This window comes from Manis javanica, chromosome 1 (genome assembly GCF_040802235.1).
Source record: "Manis javanica isolate MJ-LG chromosome 1, MJ_LKY, whole genome shotgun sequence".
Lineage (NCBI taxonomy): Eukaryota > Metazoa > Chordata > Mammalia > Pholidota > Manidae > Manis > Manis javanica.
The window spans coordinates 118,137,506-118,163,862 of NC_133156.1; the positions used below are offsets into that span (position 1 = coordinate 118,137,506).

Consider the following 26,357-nt stretch of genomic DNA (forward strand, 5'->3'; position numbering starts at 1 on the left):
TAGAAACTATAGTGGTGTTAACTGGTAAATTCAATTGAATTTCTTGAATAAGAATCTTGGGGGCTAAAGTAATATTTATTCCAGAAATATTAGTTAACACTGAAAAAGGGAGTCCTATGCCTTCAAATTCTTCCTTAAGATTCCACTAATAGAGGAATCACCTGCTATACAAAAAGATGTCTTGTTAAGCCCTTGATTAGCCAATTGCAACCACATATTGGGTGAAGAATACTCATTCTCTGCAGTTAGTGAAATATCCAAATAAACATAACTACTTTTATATATTTGATCAGGGCTTCCCTTCTGGAATTTTTCACAAGAATAATTGCCAGTATCATTTCAGGTTAAAACTGTTTTATAAATATCATAGTGGGTATTGTCTCTTTTAGACTGATCAGTAGCATTATCCCAACCAAGTTTTCCTCCATCTTTCTGTCTATATATTTCATTATCATCCTTTTTCTAAATCACTGGGCCTACAGGAATTGAACAAGTGGAGATACAATGAAGTACTACTCCCCAGTCTAAGTATGGAGGACTGCTAAAACTAGCAGTAATAGTACAGGCCTGGGTTATGTATATGTGTTTAGAGATTAGAGTCAAAAACTTCATTATCATGTAGGGATCCTCACTCCAGTGACGGAACCGGTTGAGGGACATCGCCTGGGACAGCCATCTCAGATGGCAGTGTTGCTGGGAGTTCCTCTTTATAGCGTATCTTGATCTGCTTTCTAGGCAGCCAGATCAAGCGTTGGTCCTCTGTAATGACACAAACAAACCCTTTGCCCTACACCTTCATATGACCTTTATACCATTGTAAAGAACCTATTGGAGACCACTATACAGGAACTGCTGTTGTTTTAGAAAAAGAAGTATTGTCAGAAAAATGCACTTCCATAGCTGATTGTCACCCTTTAAAAGACCAAAATTAAGGATATGTAAAGCATGTATTAATCATTGATTTGCAGTTAATTTTATCATATCAGGCAGTAATCCCCCTTTTTGTTTTAATAAATAATGCTTAAGAGTAAGATGGCGATGTTCAATTAGAGCTTGGCCTGTAGAATTGTATGAAATGCCTGTTCTTTGAGTGGATACTATATAGCCGAAAAAAAATTTTTTTAGCATAGAGAGGTAAACTGGAACATTGTCAGTCAGCTTAAGAGAAAAAGCTTAAAACATTTTGTCGGCAACATTCGAAACAAAAAGCTATAAAATCGTCTTCTTTAGTTTACTTAATCCTATGTAACCAATACCTGTTCTGCTGAAATCTAGTTCTTTACTAGTTTTAGGAGTAATAAAACAGTGACTTTAAATGACAAAAGACTTACAATTGACAATGGTTAAAGACTTGATGAGAGCTTACATAAGAGAGTTGACATAAGAAAATTTGGATATATCTGTAACACAAAACATTCAGTAACAAAGTTTAGCATCATTCCTTTTGACAGTGCTTCTTAGGTAAATATGTATCAGATAAATAAGCCAAATAGGCCAAATATTTTTCCCAATGAGGAGAAAAAATTCTTCTGACATGTTCCAGGGGCCCTCTGGAAAATATCAGAGTTAACTAGAGGTAAAAGCACCTTTCTGAATTTGATTTTGGAAAGTTGTCAAAAGAAAGTTTCTTTGGCATTTGTTTAAATAAGATTATAGGTTGCCATGAAGCAATACTTACCTTTTTAATTAGAATGACAACAAAATACTTCAAAGGCAGATACAGAAGTTTACACAGTTGTTAGCAAAGTTTAACATTTAGTCCTTTGATATTAGAATCTCATTTTATTAAATACTCAGACAATTTATTGAGATTTTAAGCATGAGAAACTATTTTGATAAAACAATTAGAAAGCCTTTTGCAATCTTTCAACATTAAGAGCAGACTAACAGTTTAAGAAAACTTTGTCTTTTTAACTGAAAACAAAATTCTAATTTTGCTATGTACTTAATATCAAGACTCACTTACTTTAATTTCACATAGTATGACTCTATCAATTTTTCCACAAGCTTTCTATGACTTTCTCTTTACATTTAGTGTTCTCCCCCTTTAAATAAATAGCTGTACTTTAGAACAATTACCTTCTTTTACCCTCAACAAAATGAATTTCCATTCTTTACACTTTCTCTTATTAAAACAGACATCTTTAGCATACAGAAATATTTTTGTTATTATATTAAGTAGTTTTCATTAGAACTTAAAATCATTTGATACTTTAACTTTCAGTGAACACTGAAAAATAGGCCACTGTAAACTGTTACACTAGCATTCTTCAGATTGATACATCTATGAACATATATTATCATTTTTGGAAATGTGCTTTACAGCACAATTTCTCATTAGGCACAAAATATGTCTATATAATTTAGCAAACTTTAAGAATTTTGGTTACCACAAAAATTCTCAGGCTGTTTGCATATATATGCACAGTTATACATTAATACAGTATTATTATTAAGATGTTTATTTGCTACACTTGTTTACTTATTTTAGCAACCATGCTAGATTACTTACAAAACTTTTACCAAACATTAGACAAAGTCAAGCTTTTCTTTAAGCATCTTCTTGAAATGTTTAACAGGTAACATCAACTTAAAGACTTTAAGTAAACTTTGGCAGTTGATAACTATAAGGACATGTCCGTTTCAGTTAAACTTAAATTAGCATTAGTGCTTAATATTTTTTATTAGATTTTCTGGAAGCTTTAGAATGCCCAATTTTCACAAGCGCTTGTTTTTAAATCAATTTTTATTAATACCATCCGGAGGTAGGAAAATATTTTTCATTTACACACTTAGACACACAAACATACAAACTGAGATGTAATGACTACAGTTAACAACACTTTTCATATAAAAACATATACACAGACAGACAAACTGATATAAAGATTTGAGTTACTAATATTTAATTGCCTTCTTTCTTTTTAGCTTACTTGATTAAAAGTACTTCAGTTTTTAAGAATACACTCCAAGGGCGAGCAGTTTACATAACTGGGTTAAGGTTTAGATGGCCCCAGACTAACAGGGCTGATGAAGGCTCTGGACTGATAGGGACTGTGTGTGTCCTGGGGGCTGGAAATGAAATGCAAGTACAATTCTAGCTCCAGTCATTTAAAGCCAGGCTGTATTGCAGAAGATAAATTTCTTCTGTTTCAGGGAGTCTAGTTTAAAAATCTCCCAATTTATGAAGATAATGTTGAACCCAATAAGTAGAACAGATGTTCACTAAGAGAATTTAGAAAACCAGCTCCATATTGTAGTAGTTCATGAAACTTTTGACTATTTTCTTCTCTTGTGGCAAAATACATTTAGCTGCATAACTTTATATTGCATACTTCTTTCAGGGGCCAAGACTCTCTAATCAGAGAGTTTGTACTGGGGCCAGGTTTGTGTGCAGAAGATAAGATACTTCTTTTTTAGAGTTTAGGGATCGAATTGCTCTCAGTTAGTTTTCCTAGTTTTTTCTGCCTGAGTTTCAGTCAGTCCTCGAGAGGCCCCTGCCTATCTGATAAATGCAGTGACTTTGTGACTTTTTCGCTACTTGATCTGAGTTACAAGCTTGTTTTGCTACCCTGGGGCTGTAGACAAGGAAATGCTTAGCTCCAGGATGACTGCCTCTAAGGAAAGCAGTTAATAAAATAAAGCTGTTTACATGTTGATTGGAGGGTTCAGCTTGATTACTTTACAGGCTCTATTTACATTACACAGGAGAAAGTAACACAGGCCTAAGAGAACTGCTTTGAATGGGGAGCAAGGTAAAAAAGCAATCTTTAAGGTCAATGATATTCATATTCCAGTCTTTTGGAATCATAGCTGGAAAAGGGAGACCTTGTTGTAAAGGTCCCATAGGTTTAAGAACCGCATTAATTTGCCTTAAGTCATGTAAGAGTCTCTAATTTCATGACTTCTTTTTTTACTTTCCTCTTTTATTTATTTTTTAGGGACCAGGCAGATAATTATTTTTTGACAATTAAAAAAACATTTTATTTTCTCTAACCTTCTTTTTTATTTTATTTTATTGTATTATTTTATTTTATTTTATTTTATTTTGGTATCATTAATCTACAATTACACGAAGAACATTATGTTTACTAGGCTTCCCCCTTCACCAAGTCCCCCCCACATACCACTTCACAGTCACTGTTCATCAGACTAGTAAAATGCTGTAAAATCACTACTTGTCTTCTCTGAGTTGTACAGCCCTCCCAGTGCCCCACACACACACTATACATGCTAATCGTAATGTAATGCCCCCTTTCTTTTCCCTGCCCTTGTCCCTCCCTTCCCACCCATCCTCCCCAGTTCCTTTCCCTTTGGTAACTATTAGTCTATTCTTGGGTTCTGTGATTCTGCTGCTGTTTTGTTCCTTCAGTTTTCCTTTGTTCTTATACTCCACATATGAGTGAAATCACTTGGTACTTGTCTTTCTCCACCTGGGTTATTTCACTGAGCATAATACCCTTTAGCTCCATCCATGTTGTTGCAAATGGTAGGATCTGTTTTTTTCTTATGGCTAAGTAATATTCCATTATGTATATGTACCACATCTTCTTTATCCATTCATCTACTGATGGACACTTAGGTTGCTTCCATTTCTTGGCTATTGTAAATAGTGCAGTGATAAACATTGGGGTGCATCTGTCTTTTTCAAACTGGAGTGCTGCATTCTTAGAGTAAATTCCTAGAAGTGGAATTCCTGGGTCAAATGGTATTTCTATTTTGAGAATTTTGAGGAACCTCCATATTGCTTTCCACAATGGTTGAACTAATTTACATTCCCACCAGCAAAGTAGAAGGGTTCCCCTTTCTCCACAACTTTGTCAACATTTGTTGTTGATTGTCTTTTTGATGATGGTGATCCTTAGTGGTGTGAGGTGATATCTCATTGTGGTTTTAATTTGCATTTCTCTGATGACTAGCGATGTGGAGCATCTTTTCATGTGTCTGTTGGCCATCTGAATTTCTTCTTTGGAGAACTGTTCAGCTCCTCTGCCCATTTTTTAATTGAATTTTTTGCTTTTTGTTTGTTGAGGCGTGTGAGCTCTTTATATATTTTGGATGTCAGCCCTTTATTGGATCTGTCATTTATGAATGTATTCATACTGTAGGATACCTTTTTGTTCTATTGATGGTGTCATTTGCTGTACAGAAGCTTTTTAGCTTGATATAGTCCCACTTGTTCATTTTTGCTTTTGTTTCCCTTGCCCAGGGAGATATGTTCATGAAGAAGTCACTCAATGTTTATGTCCATGAGATTTTTGCCTATGTTTTTTTCTAGGAGTTTTATGGTTTCATGACTTACATTCAGGTCTTTGACCATTTTGAGTTTACTTTTGTGTATGGGGATAGACAGTAATCCAGTTTCATTCTCTTATGTAGCTGTACAGTTTTGCGAACACCAGCTGTTGAAGAGGCTGTCATTTCCCCATTGTATGTCCATGACTCCTTTATTGTATATTAATTGACCATATATGTTTGTGTTAATATCTGGAGTCTCTACTTTGTTCCAATGGTCTGTGGGTCTGTTCTTGTGCCAGAACAAATTGTTTTGATTTCTGTGGTTTTGTAGTGGAGCTAGAAGTTGGAAACCCAGATCCCCCCCAGCATTATTCTTCCTTCTCAGGATTGCTTTGGCTATTCAGGGTCTTTTGTGGTTCCATATGAATGTTAAAACTATTTGTTCCAGTTTGTTGAAGAATGCTTATTCGTATTTTGATAGGGATTGCATTGAATCTGTAGATTGCTTTAGGCAGGATGGCCATTTTGACAATATTAATTTTTCCTGGCCAAAAGCATGTGATGAGTTTCCATTTGTTAGTGTCCTCTTTAATTTCTCTTAAGAGTGTCTTGTAGTTTTCAGGGTATAGGTCTTTCACTTCCTTGGTTAGGTTTATTCCTAGGTATTTTATTCTTTTTGATGCAATTGTGAATGGAATTGTTTTCCTAATTTCTCTTTCTGCTAGATCATCATTAGTGTATAGGAAAGCAACAGATTTCTGTGTATTAATTTTGTATCCTGCAACTTTGATGAATTCAGATATTAGTTCTCGTAGGTTTGGAGTAGAGTCTTTAGGGTTTTTATGTACAATATCATGTCATCTGCAAATAGTGACAGTTTGACTTCTTCTTTACCAATCTGGATGCCTTGTATTTCTTTGTTTTGTCTGATTACCATGGCTAGGACCTCCAGTACTACGTTGAATAACAGTGGGGAGAGTGGGCATCCCTGTCTTGTTCCCAATCTTAGAAGAAAAGCTTTCAGCTTCTCGCTGTTAAGTATAATGTTTGCTGTGGGTTTGTCATATATGGCCTTTATTATGTTGAGGTACTTGCCCTCTGTATCCATTTTGTTGAGAGTTTTTATTGTGAATGGATGTTGAATTTTGTTGAATGCTTTTTCAGCATCTATGGAGATGATCATGTGGTTTTTGTCCTTTTTTTTTTTTGATGTGGTGGATGATGTTGATGGATTTTCGAATGTTGTACCATCCTTGCATGCCTGAGATGAATCCCACTTGCTCATGGTGTATGATCCTCTTGATGTATTTTTTAATTCGGTTTGCTAATATTTTGTTGAGTATTTTTGCATCTATGTTTATCAGGGCTATCGGTCTGTCATTTTCTTTTTTTGTAGGGTCTTTGCCTTATTTTGGTATTAAAGTGATGCTGGCTTCATAGAATGAGTTTGGAAGTATTCTCTCCTCTTCCATTTTTTGGAAAACTTTAAGGAGAATGGGTATTATGTCTTCTCTGTATGTCTGATAAAATTCAGCAGTGAATCCATCTGGCCTGGGGGTTTGGTTTTTGGGTTGATTTTAGATTAACGATTCAATTTTGTTGCTGGTAATTGGTCTGTTTAGATTTTCTATTTCTTCCTTGGTCAGTCTTGGAAGGTTGTATTTTTCTAGGAAGTTGTCCATTTTTTCTAGGTTTTCCAGGTTGTTAGCATATAGATTTTCATAGTATTCTCTAATAATTCTTTGTATTTCTGTGGGATCCCTCATGATTTTTCCTTTCTCATTTATGATTCTGTTGATGGGTGTAGGATCTCTTTTTTTCTCAGTAAGTCTGGCTATGGGCTTATCTATTTTGTTTATTTTCTCAAAGAACCAGCTCTTAGTTTCGTTGATTTTTTCTATTGTTTTATTCTTCTCAATTTTATTTATTTCTTCTCTGATCCTTATTACATCCCTCCTTCTGATGACCTTAAGCTCATTTCTTCTTCTTTTTCCAGTTTCGATAATTGTGACATTAGACTATCCATTTGGGATTGTCCTTCCTTCTTTAAATATGCCTGGATTGCTATATACTTTCCTCTTGAGACTGCTTTTGCTGAATCCCACAGAAGTTGGGGCTTTGTGTTGTTGTTGTCATTTGTTTCCATATATTGCTGGATCTCCATTTTAATTTGGTCGTTGACCCATTGATTATTTAGGAGCATGTTGTTAAGCCTCCATGTGTTTGTGAGCCTTTTTGCTTTCTTTGTACAATTTATTTCTAGTTTATACCTTTGTGGTCTGAAAAGTGGGTTGGGAGGATTTCAATCTTTTGGAATTTACTGAGGCTGTTTTGTGGCCTAGTATGTGGTCTATTCCGGAGAATGTTCCATGTGCACTTGAGAAGGATGTGTATCTTGTTGCTTTTGGATATAGAGTTCTATAGATATCTATTAGGTCCATCTGTTCTATTGTGTTGTTCAGTGCCTCTGTGTCCTTACTTATTTTCTGTCTGGTGGATCTGTCCTTTGGAGTGAGTGTTGTGTTAAAGTCTCCCAAAATGAATGCATTTCCTCCTTTAATTCTGTTAGTATTTGTTTCACATATATTGGTGCTCCTGTGTTGGGTGCATATATGTTTATAATGGTTATATCCTCTTGTTGGACTGAGCCCTTTATCATTATATACTGTGCTTCTTTATTTTGTCTGATACTAGTATTGCAACACTTGCTTTTTTCTCCCTATTGTTTGCATGAAATATCTTTTTCCATACCTTGACTTTTAATCTGTGCATGTCTTTGGGTTTGAGGTGAGTCTCTTGTAAGCAGCATATAGATCATTCTTGCTTTTTCATCCATTCTATTACTCTGTGTCTTTTGGTTGGTACATTCAGTCCATTTACATTTAGGGTGATTATTGAAATATGTGTACTTATTGCTATTGCAGGCTTTAGATGGTTTATTTGCAGGTTTAGGTGGTTACAAAAGGTTCAAGGTTAGCTTCTTTACTACCTTACTGTCTAACTTAACTCATTTATTGAACTATTTTAAATGCAGCCTGATCATTATTTCTCTCCCTTTTTATTCTTCCTCCTCCGTTCTTCATATGTTGGGTGTTTTGTTCTGTGCTCTTTTTAGGAGTGCTCCCATCTGGAGCAGTCCCTCTAAAATACCCTGTAGAGGTGGTTTGTGTGAGGCAAATACCCTCAACTTTTGCTTGTCTGAGAACTGTTTAATCCCTCCTTCATATTTAAATGATAATCATGCTGGATACAGTATCCTTGGTTCAAGGCCCTTCTGTTTCATTGCATAAAATATATCATGCCATTCTCTTCTGGCCTGTAAGGTTTCTGTTGAGAAGTCTGATGATAGCCTGATGGGTTTTCCTTTGTAGGTGACCTTGTTCCTCTCTCTCTCACTGCCTTTAATACTCTGTCCTTGTCATTGATCTTTGCCATTTTAATTATTATTTGTCTTGGTGTTGTCCTTTTTGGGTCCCATCTCTAGGGAGTTCTGTGTGCGTCTGTAGTCTGAGCAACTATTTCCTCCCCCAGTTTGGCGAAGTTCTCAGCTATTTTTTCTTCAAAGACACTTTCTATCCCCTTTTCTCTTCTTCTTCTGGTATCCCTATAATGCAGATATTGTTCCTTTTGGATTGGTCACACAGTTCTCTTAATATTGTTTCATTCCTGGAAATCCTTTTATCTCTCTCTGCACCAGCTTCTATGAGTTCCTATTCTCTGGTTTCTATTCCATCAATGGCCTCTTGCATCTTATCCATTCTGCTTATAAATGCTTCCAGAGATTGTTTCACTTCTGTAATCTCCTTCCGGACATCATCCCTTAGCTCTTCTATATTTCTTTGCATCTCCATCAGCATGTTTATGATTTTTATTTTGAATCCTTTTTCAGGAAGACTGGTTAGGTCTATCTCCTTCTCAGGTGTTGACTCTGGGTTTTTTGTCTGTCTCAGATTCTGCCTTTTCATGGCAATATAGTTTGCGGAGCTGGGGTGAGTGAAGGCTGGGGGAATGTCCCTTCTTGTTGGTTTGTGCCCTTCCTCTCCTGGGAGAACAGCGACCTCTAGAGGCTTGTGCTGGGCAGCTGCATGCAGATGGGGCCTCTGATTCTTGCCCAGAAGCAATGGAGTTTAGCTTCACAGTTGCTGTGGGCTTCGCCTGCCTTGGGCTGCTGCTCTGATACGGCAGAGCTGCATTGGAGGGGAAACAGCCAGGAGGCTGTTTTTCTCCATGAGGGGCCTCTGAGCCACTCTGCTGCACAGGGGGTTAGGGTGGCCAGAATTCCCTGGGATTCCCAGCTGCTGGGCTAAGTGTCCCAGGATGCTTCTGTCCAGCTGTGGGGTCCCTGTCCCTTTAAGACTTTCAAAAAGCACTCACTTTTCTTTGTCCCCAGGGCGCCAGCTGCAGGGACCTGCTCACAGGTCTTACTGTCCTGTTTCCCTCATTTCCGGCACCCCACGCACCCACTGTGTCTGCGCTGTTGTGCGGATGGCTAGGGCTGGGTGTTTAGCAGCCCTGGGCTCCCTTTCCCTCCCCGCTCCAACTCCTCTCCTCCCGCCGGGAGCTGGGGTGAGGGGAGCTCGGGTCCCGCCCGGCCGCGGCTTGTATCTTACCCCCTATGCTAGGTGCTGGGTTCTCACAGGTGTGGATGTAGTCTGGCTGTTGTCCTCTGTCTTCTGGTCTCTCTTTTAGGGAGACTTGTATTTGTTGTATTTTCAAAAATATATGTGGTTTTGCGAGGAGATTTCTGTTGCTCTAGTCACACCACCATCTTGGCTCTGCCCACCTGACTTCTTTTTTATAACAAATACAGGGGAATTCCACAGGCTTGTGGAAAATTCTAATCTATCTAGCTGAAGCTATTCTCTAACTTGTGTAAGGCTGCCACTTTTTCTTTATTAAGGGGCTATTGATCCACCCAAACAGGCACAGGGATAATGTTTCCCTGTCTGTGAGCCTCTTTGAAATATTAATGCATTATTCCTATCCGCTTGCCTGAGGGTTCCCTGTGGAGGCAACTGATAAAAATACTTTTTAATATATTTATAAGGTTGAGCAAAGTTCTTTTTAGAAGTTTTCATTCCTGGTGTTTTCAGGAGGGCACAGAGTAATTTTAAGTAATCCTCCAGTTTATCTGCTTTAGTTTCATGTTGGCCCATTATAGTGTCCCTGACATCTCAATCCTGTTCCCTACGTACACTTTCCCTGGAATCTTCATGGATCGACGATCTTAGGAGTTTTTTCCCGTCCTTGAATTGCAAGTGCTGCCAAGCAGAGGTTCTCCACCCTGAGTTTCGACCATCTTTCAGGTCCCTGTTCGGACTCCACTCGTCGGCCTCCTCCCTGTCTCTGACCCGCAGATAAAGGAGGCAACGTGATGAGATATCGAAGACCTGCGAAGGCCAGCCAGGGGACTCAAGGCAAACCAGCTCAAGAGTGGTGCTGGAAAGGCACCTCTCAAATTTATTGATCAGGCATCACATTCTAAGAGTGGGTTAACACGTTTCTAGACACAATGATTAACATGCAGGAATGTAATTGCCCCCAGGTCGCTGGGGCAAGTCGTCCCTGTCGCCAGGCAATGAGGGGATAGAGATAACAAGACACAGATCTCGGTTTAGATTTAGTGAGCTGCCGTATGCACCACAAATAACAAAGAAGGCAAACAATTCCCATAGAAACAGAATGATCTATGGATGGCAACCTACGGGTGACTTGATTTAGTCTCATCAGGACTCAGCCCCAGGATTAACTCCTCTGAGATGTCTCTCTTGAGTTGCAGATTGGCCCATGTATTCCCTGCTCTGAGCTCTATTTGTGATAAGAACTTGAATTGATTAACTTTCTAGAGAGAAACTGGGCAATATGCAGTAATAAATATATAAATGCTGGAAGACAAAACTGAAAACTCATGCCTTTCAGTTCAGCAATTCCAACAATTCTCTTAAGGTAATAAACAAATACCCAAAGACATATGTGCAAGAATCTGCATTCCAACACTGTTTATAGCAGCAGAACATTGAAATGACCTAGCTTTGTATAAGTTGAGGATTTGTGGAATAAATGTTGACACATCAACAATGAAACACCAAAAAGCAGTAAAAAGGGTGAAGTAAATCTATACATATTGTTAGGGAAAACAGAAAGTTATAGATCCCACTTTGGATTAAAAAACTATGTGTGTAGTATACAAATATGTGTATATAGATATACATTATATTTAAAAGAAGACAGTCATGAATGGGATACCCCAGTTCTAACAATGGTTATCTCTGGTATATGATAACAGAGGGGTTCATACTACTACGTTAAACATTACTATTTATTTTAAATTTTTAATTTTTTTATTCATTAACAGAGTATTTTGATTTTTTTAAGAAAGTAGTTGGTGTTTATTTACAGTTACATAGAACCTGAAAACAATCTAAATAACTATCAACAGGATACTAGATAAATAAACTGCCGTATTTCATGTAACATAATATACACTATGCAAAAAGAATGGATTTCAGTGACTCATAACAATATAGAGAAATCATAACAATATTAAGGGAAAACATTAACTCCCAAAAGATTATACATAGCATGATACTTTTTAAACATTGAAAATAACTTAAATGTACACATAAATGCATATGTTTTAGGAATACAGATGGAGTCATTAACATGATACAAAACAAAAAGTAAGGAAATGATGAATATGAAATTCAGAATGGTGGATACCTACACTGGGGGAGGCTGGGGATGAGATGGATGAGGGAACAAGGAGATTATGGAGTTAAACAGAGTATATCACCCATAGATAAGTTTATAGGTGCTTATTATATTATTAAAGGTAATTAAATATGTAAATAAAAGCAGGTCAAGCATGGACTAATGCTGAGGATGTATTAGGAACCAAAGATGATGAATAATTCAATTCTGCTGTCCGTGAGGTTGAAAAAAGAGTAAGAATGCCCTCATCTGACAATAAAAATTAATTTTAGATAGGAGTTTTGACGTGTCTCAAAAGTATGGGTTTCAAGAGCTGCATCCCGCCTAAGACTAACAACTTGATTGGCAACATCAGTAAGTCTGTCAATCTTGTTTTGCTCTGGTAGGTCCTTAAGGCATTCTACTAACAGGCTTCTCAAACCCTATCTTCTCCCCATTGTCCCACCCTAAACACCCTCCCCTCCCTCAAAAATCCTGCCCTGGGAGACTTCAAAGCTGATGGGAAGGAAAGTGTTAACTAGAAGTGGGATATTTAGTAGAGAAATTTATATTTAGAGAAGGAAGTTAAATTCAATTCTTTAGTAGCATTAATTTATATAGAATACAAATGAAATGAGCTGGGAGCCAGGTGGCCAGAAGATGCAGATTTGAAGATAGATCACTCCAATTAAATCCAATGACCCAGGAATAATAATTGTGTTTGCATTTAAGGAATTTAAGTATCTTTAAGAGAAAAGTCAGCAGTAGTTTCACTTCATTTACTGTAGGGGAATAAAAGGCAGGTCTAGTGCCAAGTCCTGGTGGATGAGACATGAATTAATCAGAACCATGGATACAGAATTTATGTAATCTCTATCATTCAGTGCCAAAAGGCAAAATGTCATGGGGCAAATGCCTGGGTAACAGCATAGAGCATCTGTTTCAGTAGTTGAACTACTCCTGACCTAAATCTGGCATTTGGACAGGAGTCTGAAGGTTCTAAACTGGCTTCAGAGGCATTTATAGACCCAAGTGCTTGCCTGACCAGGGCTGCAATGGTGTGGAATCAAGCACGCTAATGCCATTTCACATCAAAAAGAGAAGGAAAAATATTTCACATTCTCCGTTGTCTACAATTCTGGGAGTGTCTGGAATAAAAGATTCTCACAGAGTGCCTGTCACACTGCTTGGCTCCTCAGTGGTTGCCACGTGTCCTATTCTTTCTATACTGATCTCATGTCTCCTAACCCCTGTGCTAGGCAGACAGACTAAAGACCCCACCCCAACCCCCAAGGATGTCCAGTGTCCTAATTACCACAACCTAGTTATCTGTTTGTGATGGGCTGTCCTTAGCATTTTGGTTTCATAACCTTGAGGCATTTACAGACCTAGATTTTGATTTGCTTACATATGCTGCCAGGGCATTAGAACCATCTCAATCTAAAGGCCTCCTTGTTTAAGTTAATCAAGCCTTAAAAGTAGAAGAGGGAGGCAGGAAAGTAATGTGACATGAGAAAAACTCTTACTGGCTTTAAAGTGGCCAATACACCAAGGAATGCTGGAAGCCTCTAGAAGCTGAAAATGGCAAAACAAACAAAAAAACAGATTCTCTACTACAGCCTCCAAGAAAGGAATACAGACCTACATTTTGACTCAGTGAGACCCAACTCAGATTTCTGACCAGAACTGTTAAGGTAAGAAATAAATGTTTAACAGGAGATCTACCCTCTTAACAGATTTAAATGTACAATAAGGATTACCTAGAGGCAAAATATTGTACAACAGATCTCTAGAACTTTTTCCTATTGTGTAATGAAACTTTATACTGTATTTAATTTGTTTTGTTTTAAGCCACTAAATTTGTGGTTAACTTGTTAGAGCAGCAATAGGAAACTAACATGGCACAGAATCCATAAAGTCTGAATTGCAGTTTGGTACAAGCACCCAAATGTTGGCCTCTTTCTCCTCTCGTTGTCCACCTTACCACCTACCTACCACTTTCATAAGGGCAAGCACTATGTTCTGCTCATGTCTCTATTCCCAGCCCCTAGAAAAGAGCTAGCATTTATTAGGCACTAACCAACTATTAACCTGTCAAAATCAAACCTCTGATTCCTGGAGCTTATCTAGTTCTGCCAGTAGTTAGTCAAATCCTTTTGCTAATGTTTTACATGCGACCGGTAAAGAATTCTGGGATTGCTTAGGAAATAAGCACATTACATAGTTACTTGGGATCATTTTTCCCTTTTAAACTCTTAAACGTTTTTATATTTTCTTATGTTGTTTTGTGAGGATGGGGCTTTTATTGGGTAAGAGGTTGCAGTTAGATTAGCGTTTATCAAGGAGATTTGGGAACGACGTTTCAAAACTATTTAGAAAGTTCTTAAAGAACACACTTCCAGGCCCTACCGAAAGCTTGCTGAATCCTATTTCCTCACGTTAGGGTGAAGGAAACTATATTTGACAATTCCACTCGTGACCCCTTGGCACAATGAAATTGGAATCAAAACATCTGCCTCTAATTTGCTAATTAGAAAAAAACATTATTTGCCTTTCTTTTTTAATTTTCGGAGCCTGGCTGTCCAAAGACCTCTTAGTGTCATTTAGCGTCAGCCAAAACCTCCGGCCTGAGTGAGGAAACTGGAGATGCTGGTTTCTCCCAGGTCAGGATCCCAGTGCCACGCCGACCCCTTGACACGGCGAGAGCGCCGAGTCGGCACGGGTACCCACGGGCGGGACTGCCTCACACCACGGGTTCTCCATTGGCTGAGGTAGCAGAATCCGCGACGGGGCCCCTGCTCCGACTGAGAATGAGCAAAGGCCAGGAGGAGGAGCAGCAGCTCAAAACACTCGAGCTCAGACCTAAGGGCAGTTCGCACCCAAACTGGGTGTGGCGGGAAAACGCCCCTCTGGCGCCCGGAAGCCGTGAACTCCGCCCTCCTGCTGTTGAAACTGAAAGCCCTGTTGGCCCCGTCTGGCTCCGGATCCTCCTCTCGACCTCACACACGCACACACTGCGGCGACGGACGTTTGTGAGTGGTGCACCTCGCCCCGCCGGAAGCACTTCCCTGAGCGGAAGCTTCTGAGAACGAAATAGCGGAAGTGCTTTCTCTTCCGCTCTTTTTGGTCTTTGCCAGAAGCGGTATGGTGAGTAGTTTTCAAGGGGTCACTTAATCGTCTTTCATCCTCTTTTTCTGCGCTCAGCTCCCTGCCATCCGTGAGGCGCTAGCAAGGTTCTTGATAAAGGGGAGCGGGTGGGCAGGAAAGGGGCCTTTAAAAGCCGGAAAAATGGGCTCTTAACTGTACCTAAGGGTGCCGAGCCTGCAGCCGTGGAGCTGGCACCGCTCTAGGTTCCTTGACTCAGCCTGAGTGGGGAGCCTGCGCACCCCTGCGTTCGGATGGGAACCGAGTGAGGAAGAGTGATTTGGGAGTGCTTGACTTTAGTGTAAGCAAAGGAATTTACTGATGCCTGGCAGGAGCCCCTTTGTTTTGAAGTAGGAGTACTTAGGAAAGCCACATTATTTCGTCTTTTCGCTGTATGCCCTTTTTTTTTTCCTAATAGATTTAAAAACAGCTCTTGCCGAAGGGTGTAGATAATGTGAAATGTACGCAGTGGGCTCAGATTTAGCACTTAGGAGAAGTTAAAAACCTCACCCACAGTTTCGGCCTCTTTGCCCTTAAATCTTAGTAGTAGTTTTTTCCTGAAAGCATGAGAGTATGTATGGTAATTACTAGGTTTCAAAATTCTTTATCCCCTTACTTTGTAGACGAAAGGAACGTCATCGTTTGGAAAGCGTCGCAATAAGACGCACACACTGTGCCGCCGTTGTGGCTCGAAGGCCTATCACCTTCAGAAGTCGACTTGTGGCAAATGTGGCTACCCTGCCAAGAGGAAGAGAAAGTGTAAGTTGAATGATTTTCAGGCCCATTGGAGTGGATCTTGAAGTTAAAAATAATGTCCTGTTTGTATATTTCATGGCTTTAGAAATTACTTGGTGCTTAACATAAAATTGCATCTGTAAGCCAGTATACTGGATTTAAAACCAAAGGCAGGCACTCCTAAGTATATTGATCAACAGTGCCTGCAAAATGTGTGGAAAAAAAACATTTAGAACCTCACCTGACTTCATGTTTTAGATAATTGGAGTGCGAAGGCGAAAAGACGAAATACCACAGGGACTGGTAGAATGAGGCACCTGAAAATTGTATACCGCAGATTCAGGTACAGTTTTTGTTTTGAACGTAATTGGTTTTATGAGCTTGATTTACTCGTGTAAAACTAAGGATATTATCCTGGTTTCATGGGGATGGAAGATTATTTTTTCTGCCACTAACCTTCGAATCAGTGTAGATTTTATTGATCTTTCAATGAACAGTATGAGCTATAAACATTTTGTGCGAGACTTGAGCTAAATCCCCCCAAAATGTAATAAAGTTGGTAATATCTACATCTCATTTTATTAGTAAAATTTGTCAAGACGGTGTGTGAATGAGGTCTGGAGTCAGGGTTTTAGTTTATGGCTTTGGGAAATTCTGTAGAAAACTTACAGCTTGCTGTTGTATTTGTATAGAAAGATACTTAATGATCTTGTTAAAGTTAGGCCTTAGAGTTGTTAGAAATACAGAATTTCAGTCCTGACCTAGACTTACCAGAGAAACTGCATTTTCAGAGCTTTTGAGGAGCATTTTAAGTCTCAACTTAGACCTTTGGGAGAGTGGGGGAGACCAGTGTCTTGTGCATTGTAAGAAGGATAGCAAAAATCCTGCCTTCTCAGTTCCATATTTTATAATTTGAAAAGCTCACAAGGCAGTTTGGGGGCATTGTAAACAAAACATGTTTAGGTTTGAGTTCGTGTGCTGAGGTAACCTTTGTATTGAAAACTGTTACACAGTTATGGACTTACATTGAGTGATATGCTGGTATAATGTAAGAGATAAGAGCATGGACTGAAGCCAAGCTTAACTTTTCTGTGCCTCATTCACGAGTCTAAAGGAATAACAGTACTTACAGTAGGTAAGACTTCTAATGAGTTAAAATGTATCGTTAAGCAGTTTAGAAGATCTGTGCCTTTGAACATGATTGTTGTTTTTCCTTGGCTAAAGTAGTTAGGATATTTGCTTCATAGCCTGGACCCTTTTTCACAAATAAGTTAGGTCTCTTAGGCACTGGAGAAATGCTAGCCCAGTGTAAGGTACAACAAAATTAATTGAGGTTTTTTTCTTCTGTGGCAGTTAACTTTATCTCTTAAATGTATATATTGAAGCAGAAAGAAGCAATTAAATGTTGCAGCTTATCCGTGATGTTGAAAAAATAAATGTCTGAACATATGAATTCAATACTGATTTCAGCATCTAACTGAGATAAGCTCATTAAAATCTGTTTTAACAAAAAACGTATATAATAAGGTCGCTAAAGTAACGGTTCTTGTTTTTAATGTGATGCAGGCATGGATTCCGTGAAGGAACAACACCTAAACCGAAGAGGGCAGCTGTTGCAACATCCAGTTCATCTTAAGGATTTCAGTGACTAGTCACACAATAAATGTTCTGGTTTTAAAAAAATACCCGGTGTGCCTAAGGTACTTTTAATAGGTTTGTATTAAACCTACAGTGAATTACTGTAGGTTTGGGCATGGGGCTGCATAATACCAGATTTACTTGTTCAGTGACTGTTTCAGAACACAAACTTTTGAATTGGTTGTGGTGCTGCTTTAAGAAAATGAGAAAAGCAGAATTCCAGATCCTTCATGCAGACAACAGTGGAAGGTGATGGTAAAAAATAGAGTAAGAGTTAACACAGCAGTTTTTGTGCATAAGTGGATTTTTTAAATGTAAATAGAAGCAAATAGCTTATAATTTTAGCAGCAGTCATCAGCTAAAGTCTGTTGGTTTTGGGAAGTGGTATGTTAAGGCTTAGAGTATCAGAACATGAAGGGTAGGAGTTGAATTCTACTTTAGAAAAGTGAGCTTGACTCACTCTACTATACAAAAGGCTTGGCCCCTGGTATATAGGCTGTGTGTGAGGTTTAAGGTGGCCAGCGAAGTGAAAACCTGTTTGGGTATGTTAAGTAGGGTTAAGAGAACGTCTGTAGGGGCCACATGAAGGGCACTGAATAGGAAGTAAAGAAAATCCAGGTATAAACCCAAGTAAACGAAAGACAATGACATAAAGGCCCCTGGTAGAATTTTTGTGGCCTTCACCTGGATGATTATTGCTTTTCCTGTTTTATAGGACTGTGAAATTTTTTTGCCACTCTTCCAGTTCTTCTTGTTTACAGCCATTTTTTAAAAGTGAGGAGACAAGGCCAACTTTGCTGGACTGCTGGTTGAGAGGAGGGAGAAGATTATTGGAACGGCATAAAATTGTAAGGTAGCCAAGCTATGTTGTGCAACTTGTAGCTTCCCATTGTATTTAGTATAACATCCTTGCCCTTAATTTAAAAGGGTTTTCAGTATCTTTGTTGCCTCACCAGTGTTACCTTCTGTGCACCCTAGGGTGCTTTCCCAAGATAGTAGCTAAATCTGCCTACATCCTGCTTTTGTTGGCTCTTAACTCACTTGAACAAAAGCCCCTTTTGATCTAAATCTGCATTGGGCTTTTAGTATATGAGACTCAGTATAATGACTTGGTACTTGGGGTGCATAGTTTAAAAAGCATGGTTCCTGGAGTCTAGTTGCCGTTTGTTAGAGTGGTTTTTCCTGTTTGTGCTCACTTGTAATCTGGAAGACTAATAGTAACTTAGAGACTTGTGAGCACAGTCAAATAGTTCCAAAAATGGAGAGTCTTTTACAATGGGGACAACTTAATTTAGGGTTAGTTTTGCAAAAATGATTTTGATCTCCCAAAGCAGCAATTTTAGAGTATTTTGGCTTGAGAGAAAAGAAATCTATCAAGATTTTTCTGAAATCTTCCTGTGTTACTAATATTTGGTTCCTAAGTGATGGAGCCTATTAAGACAAGTAATGCCCAGTGTGGAGTAAATGTTAGCCTTTGAGGCAAGTCGGCACTGACCAAAATAGCTGTGAGATTTGCTGGATCCTGGGCCAGAAAAAGCAGTTGGCATAAAGGTAAGGTGACAGGTGGGCAGTGATGCATTGGGGAAGGGCTGTGTGTTCATTGAGTAGAGGGTGAGCTTAAAAAATCCTTACCAGTACCTGTGGCCCTTGGTATAGTACATTTCAATGACTCGTACAATAGTAAGTATCCTTATAGACCATAGAAGGTACTTAGACCATACAAAGTTGCTCTGGTCACAGTTTGTTACGTTAATACCCAGGAAGAAGCTATGAGAAAGATGGCATTGGGTTCACACACTCAGAAATAGAGTGTTAACAGGTGGATTCAGTGGCTCATTGAATCCTAGTTCGCAGAAAGCTCATGTCATATCTCATGATGTCCTGAGGATCAGAGTTGAGGTTTCGGGCAGCAGGTCTCAATCTCTCAAGATGACTGGGGCCAGTGCAGTGACAAGTATACATGACAGACATTTGTTGCTCACTTACCTACACAGCTAAGAAATTTGTGTTTCTTGGGTGGAGAGCACTCAGGACCCAGATGGGTTTCACCAGTGGTTACTTAAAATGGAAACCCAGGTATACAGATCGCCTCATCCCCTGTATACTGTTTACTCAGCCCTCTAATCACAGCTACTGTGGTTTGTCAGGTTAAGAAAATGGTGGGATGTTGGCCAGAGAAAAGTATAGAGGTAAGCAGTGATGAGATAACAAAAGGTCTCAAGTACCATGTTAACAAGTTTGGACTTTAGCCAGAAGGCAGTGATAGGTCATTGAAGGTTTCAAGCACATAGTGACATGATTAGTTCTCATTAGCAATTAATATGTAAGGTGGTGTGGATGAGATGTGTCTTCAAGCTGGGAAATCAGGCCATGGCTGCTTAAGTAGTTAATGTGATAATCATGAGTGCATAGACTAAGTTCTGGCAGTGGGGCTGGTCTCTACTGAGAAGGTCTGAAATTTGAATTGAGTAGCTTCCAGGCCCCTCCATTTCTTTCTGTATTGTAAGCTATGTGAGGATTCCGTCAGACCATGTACAAAAACAGAATTTTGTATAATGCAGTGGGCCTCAAAAATAGCAGGAAGATGGTCTTAGCTGGCAGGTTTCCAGCTAAGGCAAGAAGGTGGTGGTTGATGGATTGACTGAGGAAATGTAGAACAGAGACAGTTGCGGGTGGAGGGTGAAATACTAAAGCTGGGTTTATTGAGATACCTGTGAGAGACTAGGAGGAAGTGTCAGGAGTAATGTAAACCTGGTGGCAGAAGTGGGAAGCCCAGGCCAGAGAGTTACATTGGAAAGTAATGAACAGTTGTGAAAGGGAAGTGACTTTAAGGGTTAGAATAGTGATGATACAGGGGGATTGTGAGACCTGGTGGGCATTTAGAAATGGCAGAAGGATGCAGTCTTGACTGATGAACTTTAGTCACTATCCTTGACTCAGTAATGGTTGAATTTATTTGAAAATATGCAAACTCAAGAAGACAGTTTAGAGATACTCAAAAGATTTGGGGAGATGTCCATAGGAGTTAAGAGGAAAGAGGAGAGTGGTTCACATGTTCAGCATAATATATATGGTGGTGCACATATGTGTGCCGGGCTATGTTAGAGATGCAGTAGAGATGGACAGGTGACATCAGTGGTTGTAGAGTTAATCCCCGGAACTAGGATGGTTGAGTCACTCAAACCAAGAAAGGAGATAACTTTCAGGGGGCATTCAGTCATAATGTGGCTCAGGTCAAAAATGAAGATTTTAAAAAGAAAGGATTTGGCAAAATTGAGGTTCGTGGTTTCCTTCCAAAAGCCTTGTTTCAGTAGAGTATCAAGAATGAAGCCAGTTTTCTAGGGGTCTAGGGGAGATCAGACAGTGAATAGGGAGCTTACTTTAAAAAACAAAAGATATTCTATGGTTCCTTTTCATTTTTGTTGATACAGTGTCCCTTTTCATGAACCAAATTTAGTCAGCTGCTATGTGCATGAAGCAGTTCAATGCCCACAAGAGAGTAAGTGAAAAGACAGGATGCTGCTCTGGCAGTTCAGCTGTGGGTACGTAGGCGTGTGTGTGTGTGTGTCAGGATGACAGTGAACAAACAGCAATTTTAGACAGCGGTAAGTGCCATAAAGACAAAGATATAATGAATGTGGCAGACAATCAGGAAGCTAATGATAGGGAGCCACCCCTCCAGAGACAGCAGCCATTCAGGCAGCAATTGTATTCCACCTTTTTTGTGTTCTGGGTTGCAAAACAACCTGGCTGTAATTAGCCAAAACTGTAATACTGTATATTCATGTTAAGAAAAGCACAGTAATCCTTTAAAGAATGATGTTAAGAACTTTGTTTCAGAGAAAGCTTTTTCTCACATATGGATTCTATCTTTTTGTTTTTTTTCCCTCAAAACACAAGGTAGCTTGAATCATCATCATCTGGGAGAAGGATAGGGCAGAGACTATCAATAACCTCGAGAACCAAGAATGGAATCTGAAGCAAAAGCTTTCTTGTATAGTAAGGTAGAGATAACGTGTTTTAAGGAAAATAACAATGAAAAAATGATATTCAAATATGCAAGTCGTCTGTAGAACAGGCATATGTGGATTGAGATAAAAACATAACTTAAATTTTGTGTCCATATCTTTGTACAGTGGGATTATGCTCCAGTGCCCCAAGATAAAGACTTGGTTTGAGCCATGTATTTTTAGGTCACTCACATAATAAAATACGTTTTCCAGTCATGATTAATGTAAACTTTTTATTTCAATAAGTAAAAGGTCGAGTCCCATGTAATAGTCATAACTCAAAGGTAGTTAACCTTGACTCACTTCTTGCAGCTTGGGCTTCCTTTGGGATGGAAGCCAACAGTGGAGAAGGGGGCATGACCCCCTCTGATCTCAGCTTTCTTCTTGCACATCTCTGCAGCTTATGAGCTGCAGTTTCACTCCTTAAGTGTGGTTAAAGGGTGGTGAGGAGGAGGAAGGAGGTGTGAGGGGATGGGGTGGATTCATAATTACTGAACCTAGCAGATTGATTTTTTTCTCTGGGGCATGTGTATAACCTCTTTGGAGGTTCCTTGTAGAGGTCCCATCTCAATTCAAAGTAGACTTGTGACTCCTTTCTAACCCCTAGTATCTGGCCACTTTCTCCAGAGGTTTTCTCTGCTTCAGAGGTCTCTCTTGGCAGGATGCAAAATTATCTCACGCTGTTTTCTCTTTCCAGAGTGGCCCACATGTGGTCCACAGGAAACATTCCCACATCCTGGGCTTGAACAAATTCAGAAGTGCAGAGAGGTTTCTTGGCAGCAGTCCTCTCCTGGAAATTGACCAAAACAGTGGTAGAAAGCATTTTGAAGCTCTCTGGTGCCTTTGAAGTCCTTCACCAGGTTGAGAACTAGAAGGTAGTAACCCCTTTTTTCCCAAGAAAGCTGAATTTAAAGTGCTAAAACTTCAAAGAAGTTATTCAATCTCTTGTACCCCTTCTATATCTTTGATCTAGCTGAGGATTCTGAAAGCTGTGATCAGGTTCTTGGATATATTTTCTTTGGGGAGTTAGTGTGTGTGTGTCATTGTAGTTTTCGGAGGCAATAAGAATCTTATTTTGATAGTATTAAATTTATATAGCTTTGTAAATACCTAGCATTTTGCCCTAAAAAATGTTGAAAATTACTTGACTCCTGGGTGTTAACATAGAGAAAATTTGTAATTCCTTTAGGTTAAGAGTTTTTTTTAAATTGACAACTGGTAAAATGTTACCAGAGAAAGTCCAGCTTCCTCAAGGGTAAGTGGTAAGGGTGTCTGAGGAGTAAGCAAAATGGTCTTATGCCAGGTGTCAAATGGTATTTCAGGAACACAACCATCCTGGGCAAATGGAAGAAACAATTGGCAGCATGTGGTATAGCCACCAGGTAGTGAAGAAGGCAGGGCAGAAACTTTACAGTCCTTGTGTCACAGAAGCAGCCCTTGGCAGTGAAGCAGCTCCCTAAGGGAGAAGAGAGGAAGCAAGACGCCTCAGAGAGAAGTAGTTCCAATTAAGGTTGGCTCTGGGGAGAGAAACCTCTAAGAATATATTCCTATGAGGTAGCACAGTGCTTTTGCAGCTGTAAAACACTTGAGATGGTGTAATGCAACTTTATTTTGGAGAGGAAAAAACTAAGGCAGAGATTTGTTAAAGGTATGTTTTCTTTTGCCGGTAATAAAGATTCTGACCAGTAAGTTATTGGAAAGCATTACTTTAATAGATAGTATACAATGTAAGATTACTTCTGTAGCTAATGTGGCTTCATTACATGGAATACCTGCTCATCTATGGCCTGACTCTGGAACCACAGTGTTAATTATACATCGCAAAGTACAGAGCTCTAAGGTATCATTTCACATATAATTTTAGCATTGGGTTAACTTGCTTAAAAGGCAATAGCAAGCCATTTCCAATCTTGATCAGAGCAAGTCCATCCTTTCCTGATACCCTCCCCCTCAAAAGAGTCCTGTAGGAGAATATATTACGGAGTAAAATTCTCAATAGTTTTACATTTTTTAACAGTTTTATATTTTGAATACTATATTAGTCAAAGAGACAACTCTTAAAAGTTCAAATAGGTTACTCAAAGACAGTATCACATTCTGCCTTCTGGGTTTTGTCAATGTCTTGAGTTTGGGTCAATGCTAAAATCTATGTAGATAAAAGCATGGACAGGCATTTATTTGCAGACTTCAGTTGCTGCCCTAAAACATGGTAGTTTATTATATAAGTACCTAGAATGACATGCAGAATGTGAACATCTAATACAAATAGTTGGTATATCAGGGTTCAATGAAGAGAAGAGAAATTGTGTAATTATTTAAACAGGAAACAATATAGGAAGAGCAGAAATAAGGAGCAGTCACTACCCCTAGAGTTGAGACAGAACACCCAAGGAAAAGGCCTCCCCACCTCTGGAGCTGAGATTCAGATGTTGGAGAAGGTATGGCAAAGTTCACAGGATGTTAACGTATCTTGTTGGGACTTGCTAGAAGCCACCAGGGGAATGCCACTGGGGATGCCATTCATGGGGAGGTGCCCTGCCTGACAGCGTTCCTCTGAGAAATTGCCTGGTTGGGCTCTGGGGGAAGTTACTGGTAGGTCCCTCTTGCCAGTGCACATGTCAGGAATCTGACACCTGGAGAAGCCAAGACTGCAAGGGCCTGGCACTAGGAAAGCCCCCATACCGTGAGAGCTTAGCCCTGGAGAAATCAGAGGACTCTGAAGTTCACCAATAATCACTTTGATGCAGCTTAGAGCTCTGCCATATTTAACGTGTAAAATCTGTGCTGACTGGGCTAATAGAAATGCTTGTAAACTGCTAGACAAGCATTGCTAGTAGGAACATGTGAGCCACAAATGCGAACCACATAGTTTTAAATTTTCTAGTAGCCACATTTTAAAAAAAACTAATTTTAATAATTATTTTATTTAAACAGTATGTCCAACATATTTGCCATGTAATCAGTACAAAAATTACTGATTTTTTTTCATACTAAGTCTTCAAAATACAGTGTGTATTCTGTACTTAAAGCATATCTCAATTCAGACGCCAAATTAGTCACATTTCAAATGCCCAATAGCTATATGTGGCTGGTAGTTACCCTACTGGGTAAGGTGCAAACCTGAACAAGAAGCTTAGTGTTTTGGGGTTGAGTGATCATCTAGTAAAGTTGTCTTCATCAAAAATGGTGCTGTGTTCACCATGTAAGTATATAGGTAAAATCCAAACACAAAAGTTACTATCTTTGTGAAAGGGTTAGGCAAGGATTTCTTAGATAATATGTCATAAAAAGCACAGTCTATACAAGAAAAAATTGGTAAGTTGCATTTAATCAAAACATTTCTGTTCTCCAAAAAGCACAATTGAGAAAAAGACAAGGCACAAACTTGGATATGCAAAACGTACTTGATAAATTACTTGTTTTTAGAATAACTTAATAATAAAATTGTCCAATTTTTTAACTGGGCAAAAGATCTGAAAAGACAGTTCACCAAAGAGTAAATATGCATGGCAAATATGTGAAAAGATAACTTCATTAGACATCAGGGAAATGCAAATTAAAACCTCAGTGGCATAGCACACAACTGTAAATGGCTCAAAGAAAAACAAAACTACAGAACAACATGCTAACAAGGAACAATTGAAATGCTCATTCATCACTGGTGGAAATGCAAAATGGTATGGCCACTTAGAAAACAATTTGGCTGTCACAGTTGAACATATACCTACCTTACAAGCCCAGCAATCCCACCCACTCTTGGGTATTTATGCAAAAGAAATGGGAGTGCAAACTTGTAAGTAAATATATATAGCAGGCTATATTTCTGCTCTGAGAGCTAGGAACAACTCAAATGCCATAAGCTAGAGAATGGATAAACAAATTTGGTATATCCACACAACAGAATACTACTAGGCAACAAAAAACAAGATACTGACACATGCCAATAACATGGATGAATCTCAAAAGGGTTGTACTAAGTGAAAAGCTGGATGCAAAAGGCTTATGTGTCATTCTGAGAAGGGCAAAATTATGTGCACAAGTCAAAAGGGCACAAGGGATCTTTTTGGGTGATGAAAGTATTCTATATCTTGATTGTGATAGTTACACAGCTATACATTTTTCAAAACTCATTGGATTCTACACCTAGAAAAGGTGAATTTTATTGTATGTAAATTACACTTCAATAAACTTTTAAAAGAAGAAGACAATGGAGCAATGCCTTCAAAATTCTCAAGGAAATTCTCTTCAAACTTTAAATTATCCAAATTATACATTGTAAGGGTAGAATAGAGGTATTATCAAACAGGCTCTCAGAAAAATTTACTTCCCTGAGCCTTTCTCATAAAACTACTGGTGGGATATGTTCCATCACAATGAAGGAGAAAAAGCAAAAAGGGAAATCATGGTATGCAGGAAATAAATCTAACAAAGGAGAAAGGTAAAGGGAATCTCCTAGAAGGTGGTGAAGGGATTCTTGGGTGATAATTCTGAGACACGTGTAGAAGGCAAACAATTGAAGCAGTAAGAAAACTAGGAATCATGTTCAAGAACAACTGATAATATACACATCATGTGTTATAAAGCTTTGAGAGATTTTAGACAATTGGTGGAGGTTTGGGTTGAATCAATGACAAGTACATAGAAAACTAAGCAAGTAAAAATATGACTGACTATTAGCACCTACCTGTTAACACACCTGCATTTCAGTGTCTTCAGAGAAGATTTTAAACGATTGGTAGAAAGTTTGAGTTTATAAGTACATAGAAACCTAGGCAAGTGAAAAACAGGACAAAGTATTAACTCCAGATAAAGTCGTCTAGTAGATGTCAATTGTAATGTATGTAATCCAATAAGGCACCTAGAATATTCTCCAAGTTAAAATTTCATGAGTCTAGTAATTTA

General features: G+C 38.8%; 1 protein-coding gene and 1 non-coding gene across 2 annotated transcripts; both read left to right on the forward strand.

Moving 5' to 3' along the window:
• Positions 1-14,923: 14,923 nt before the first annotated feature.
• Positions 14,924-17,490, forward strand: RPL37 (ribosomal protein L37). The gene is made up of 4 exons (XM_017678094.3): positions 14,924-15,075; positions 15,696-15,831; positions 16,066-16,150; positions 17,374-17,490. The coding sequence occupies exons 1-4, from the start codon at positions 15,073-15,075 to the stop codon at positions 17,441-17,443; spliced, it is 294 nt and encodes a 97-aa protein (XP_017533583.1). The 5' UTR covers positions 14,924-15,072; the 3' UTR covers positions 17,444-17,490.
• Positions 17,217-17,296, forward strand: LOC118973431 (small nucleolar RNA SNORD72). The gene has a single exon (XR_005062742.1). It is a non-coding gene; the product is annotated as a small nucleolar RNA SNORD72 (small nucleolar RNA).
• Positions 17,491-26,357: the final 8,867 nt, after the last annotated feature.

Excerpts from the sequence above, each read along its gene's own strand:
- RPL37 (XM_017678094.3), top strand. Across the intron at positions 15,832-16,065 it reads TGCCAAGAGGAAGAGAAAGT|ATAATTGGAGTGCGAAGGCG; the intron begins GTAAGTTGAATG and ends TTCATGTTTTAG. Across the intron at positions 16,151-17,373 it reads ATTGTATACCGCAGATTCAG|GCATGGATTCCGTGAAGGAA; the intron begins GTACAGTTTTTG and ends AATGTGATGCAG.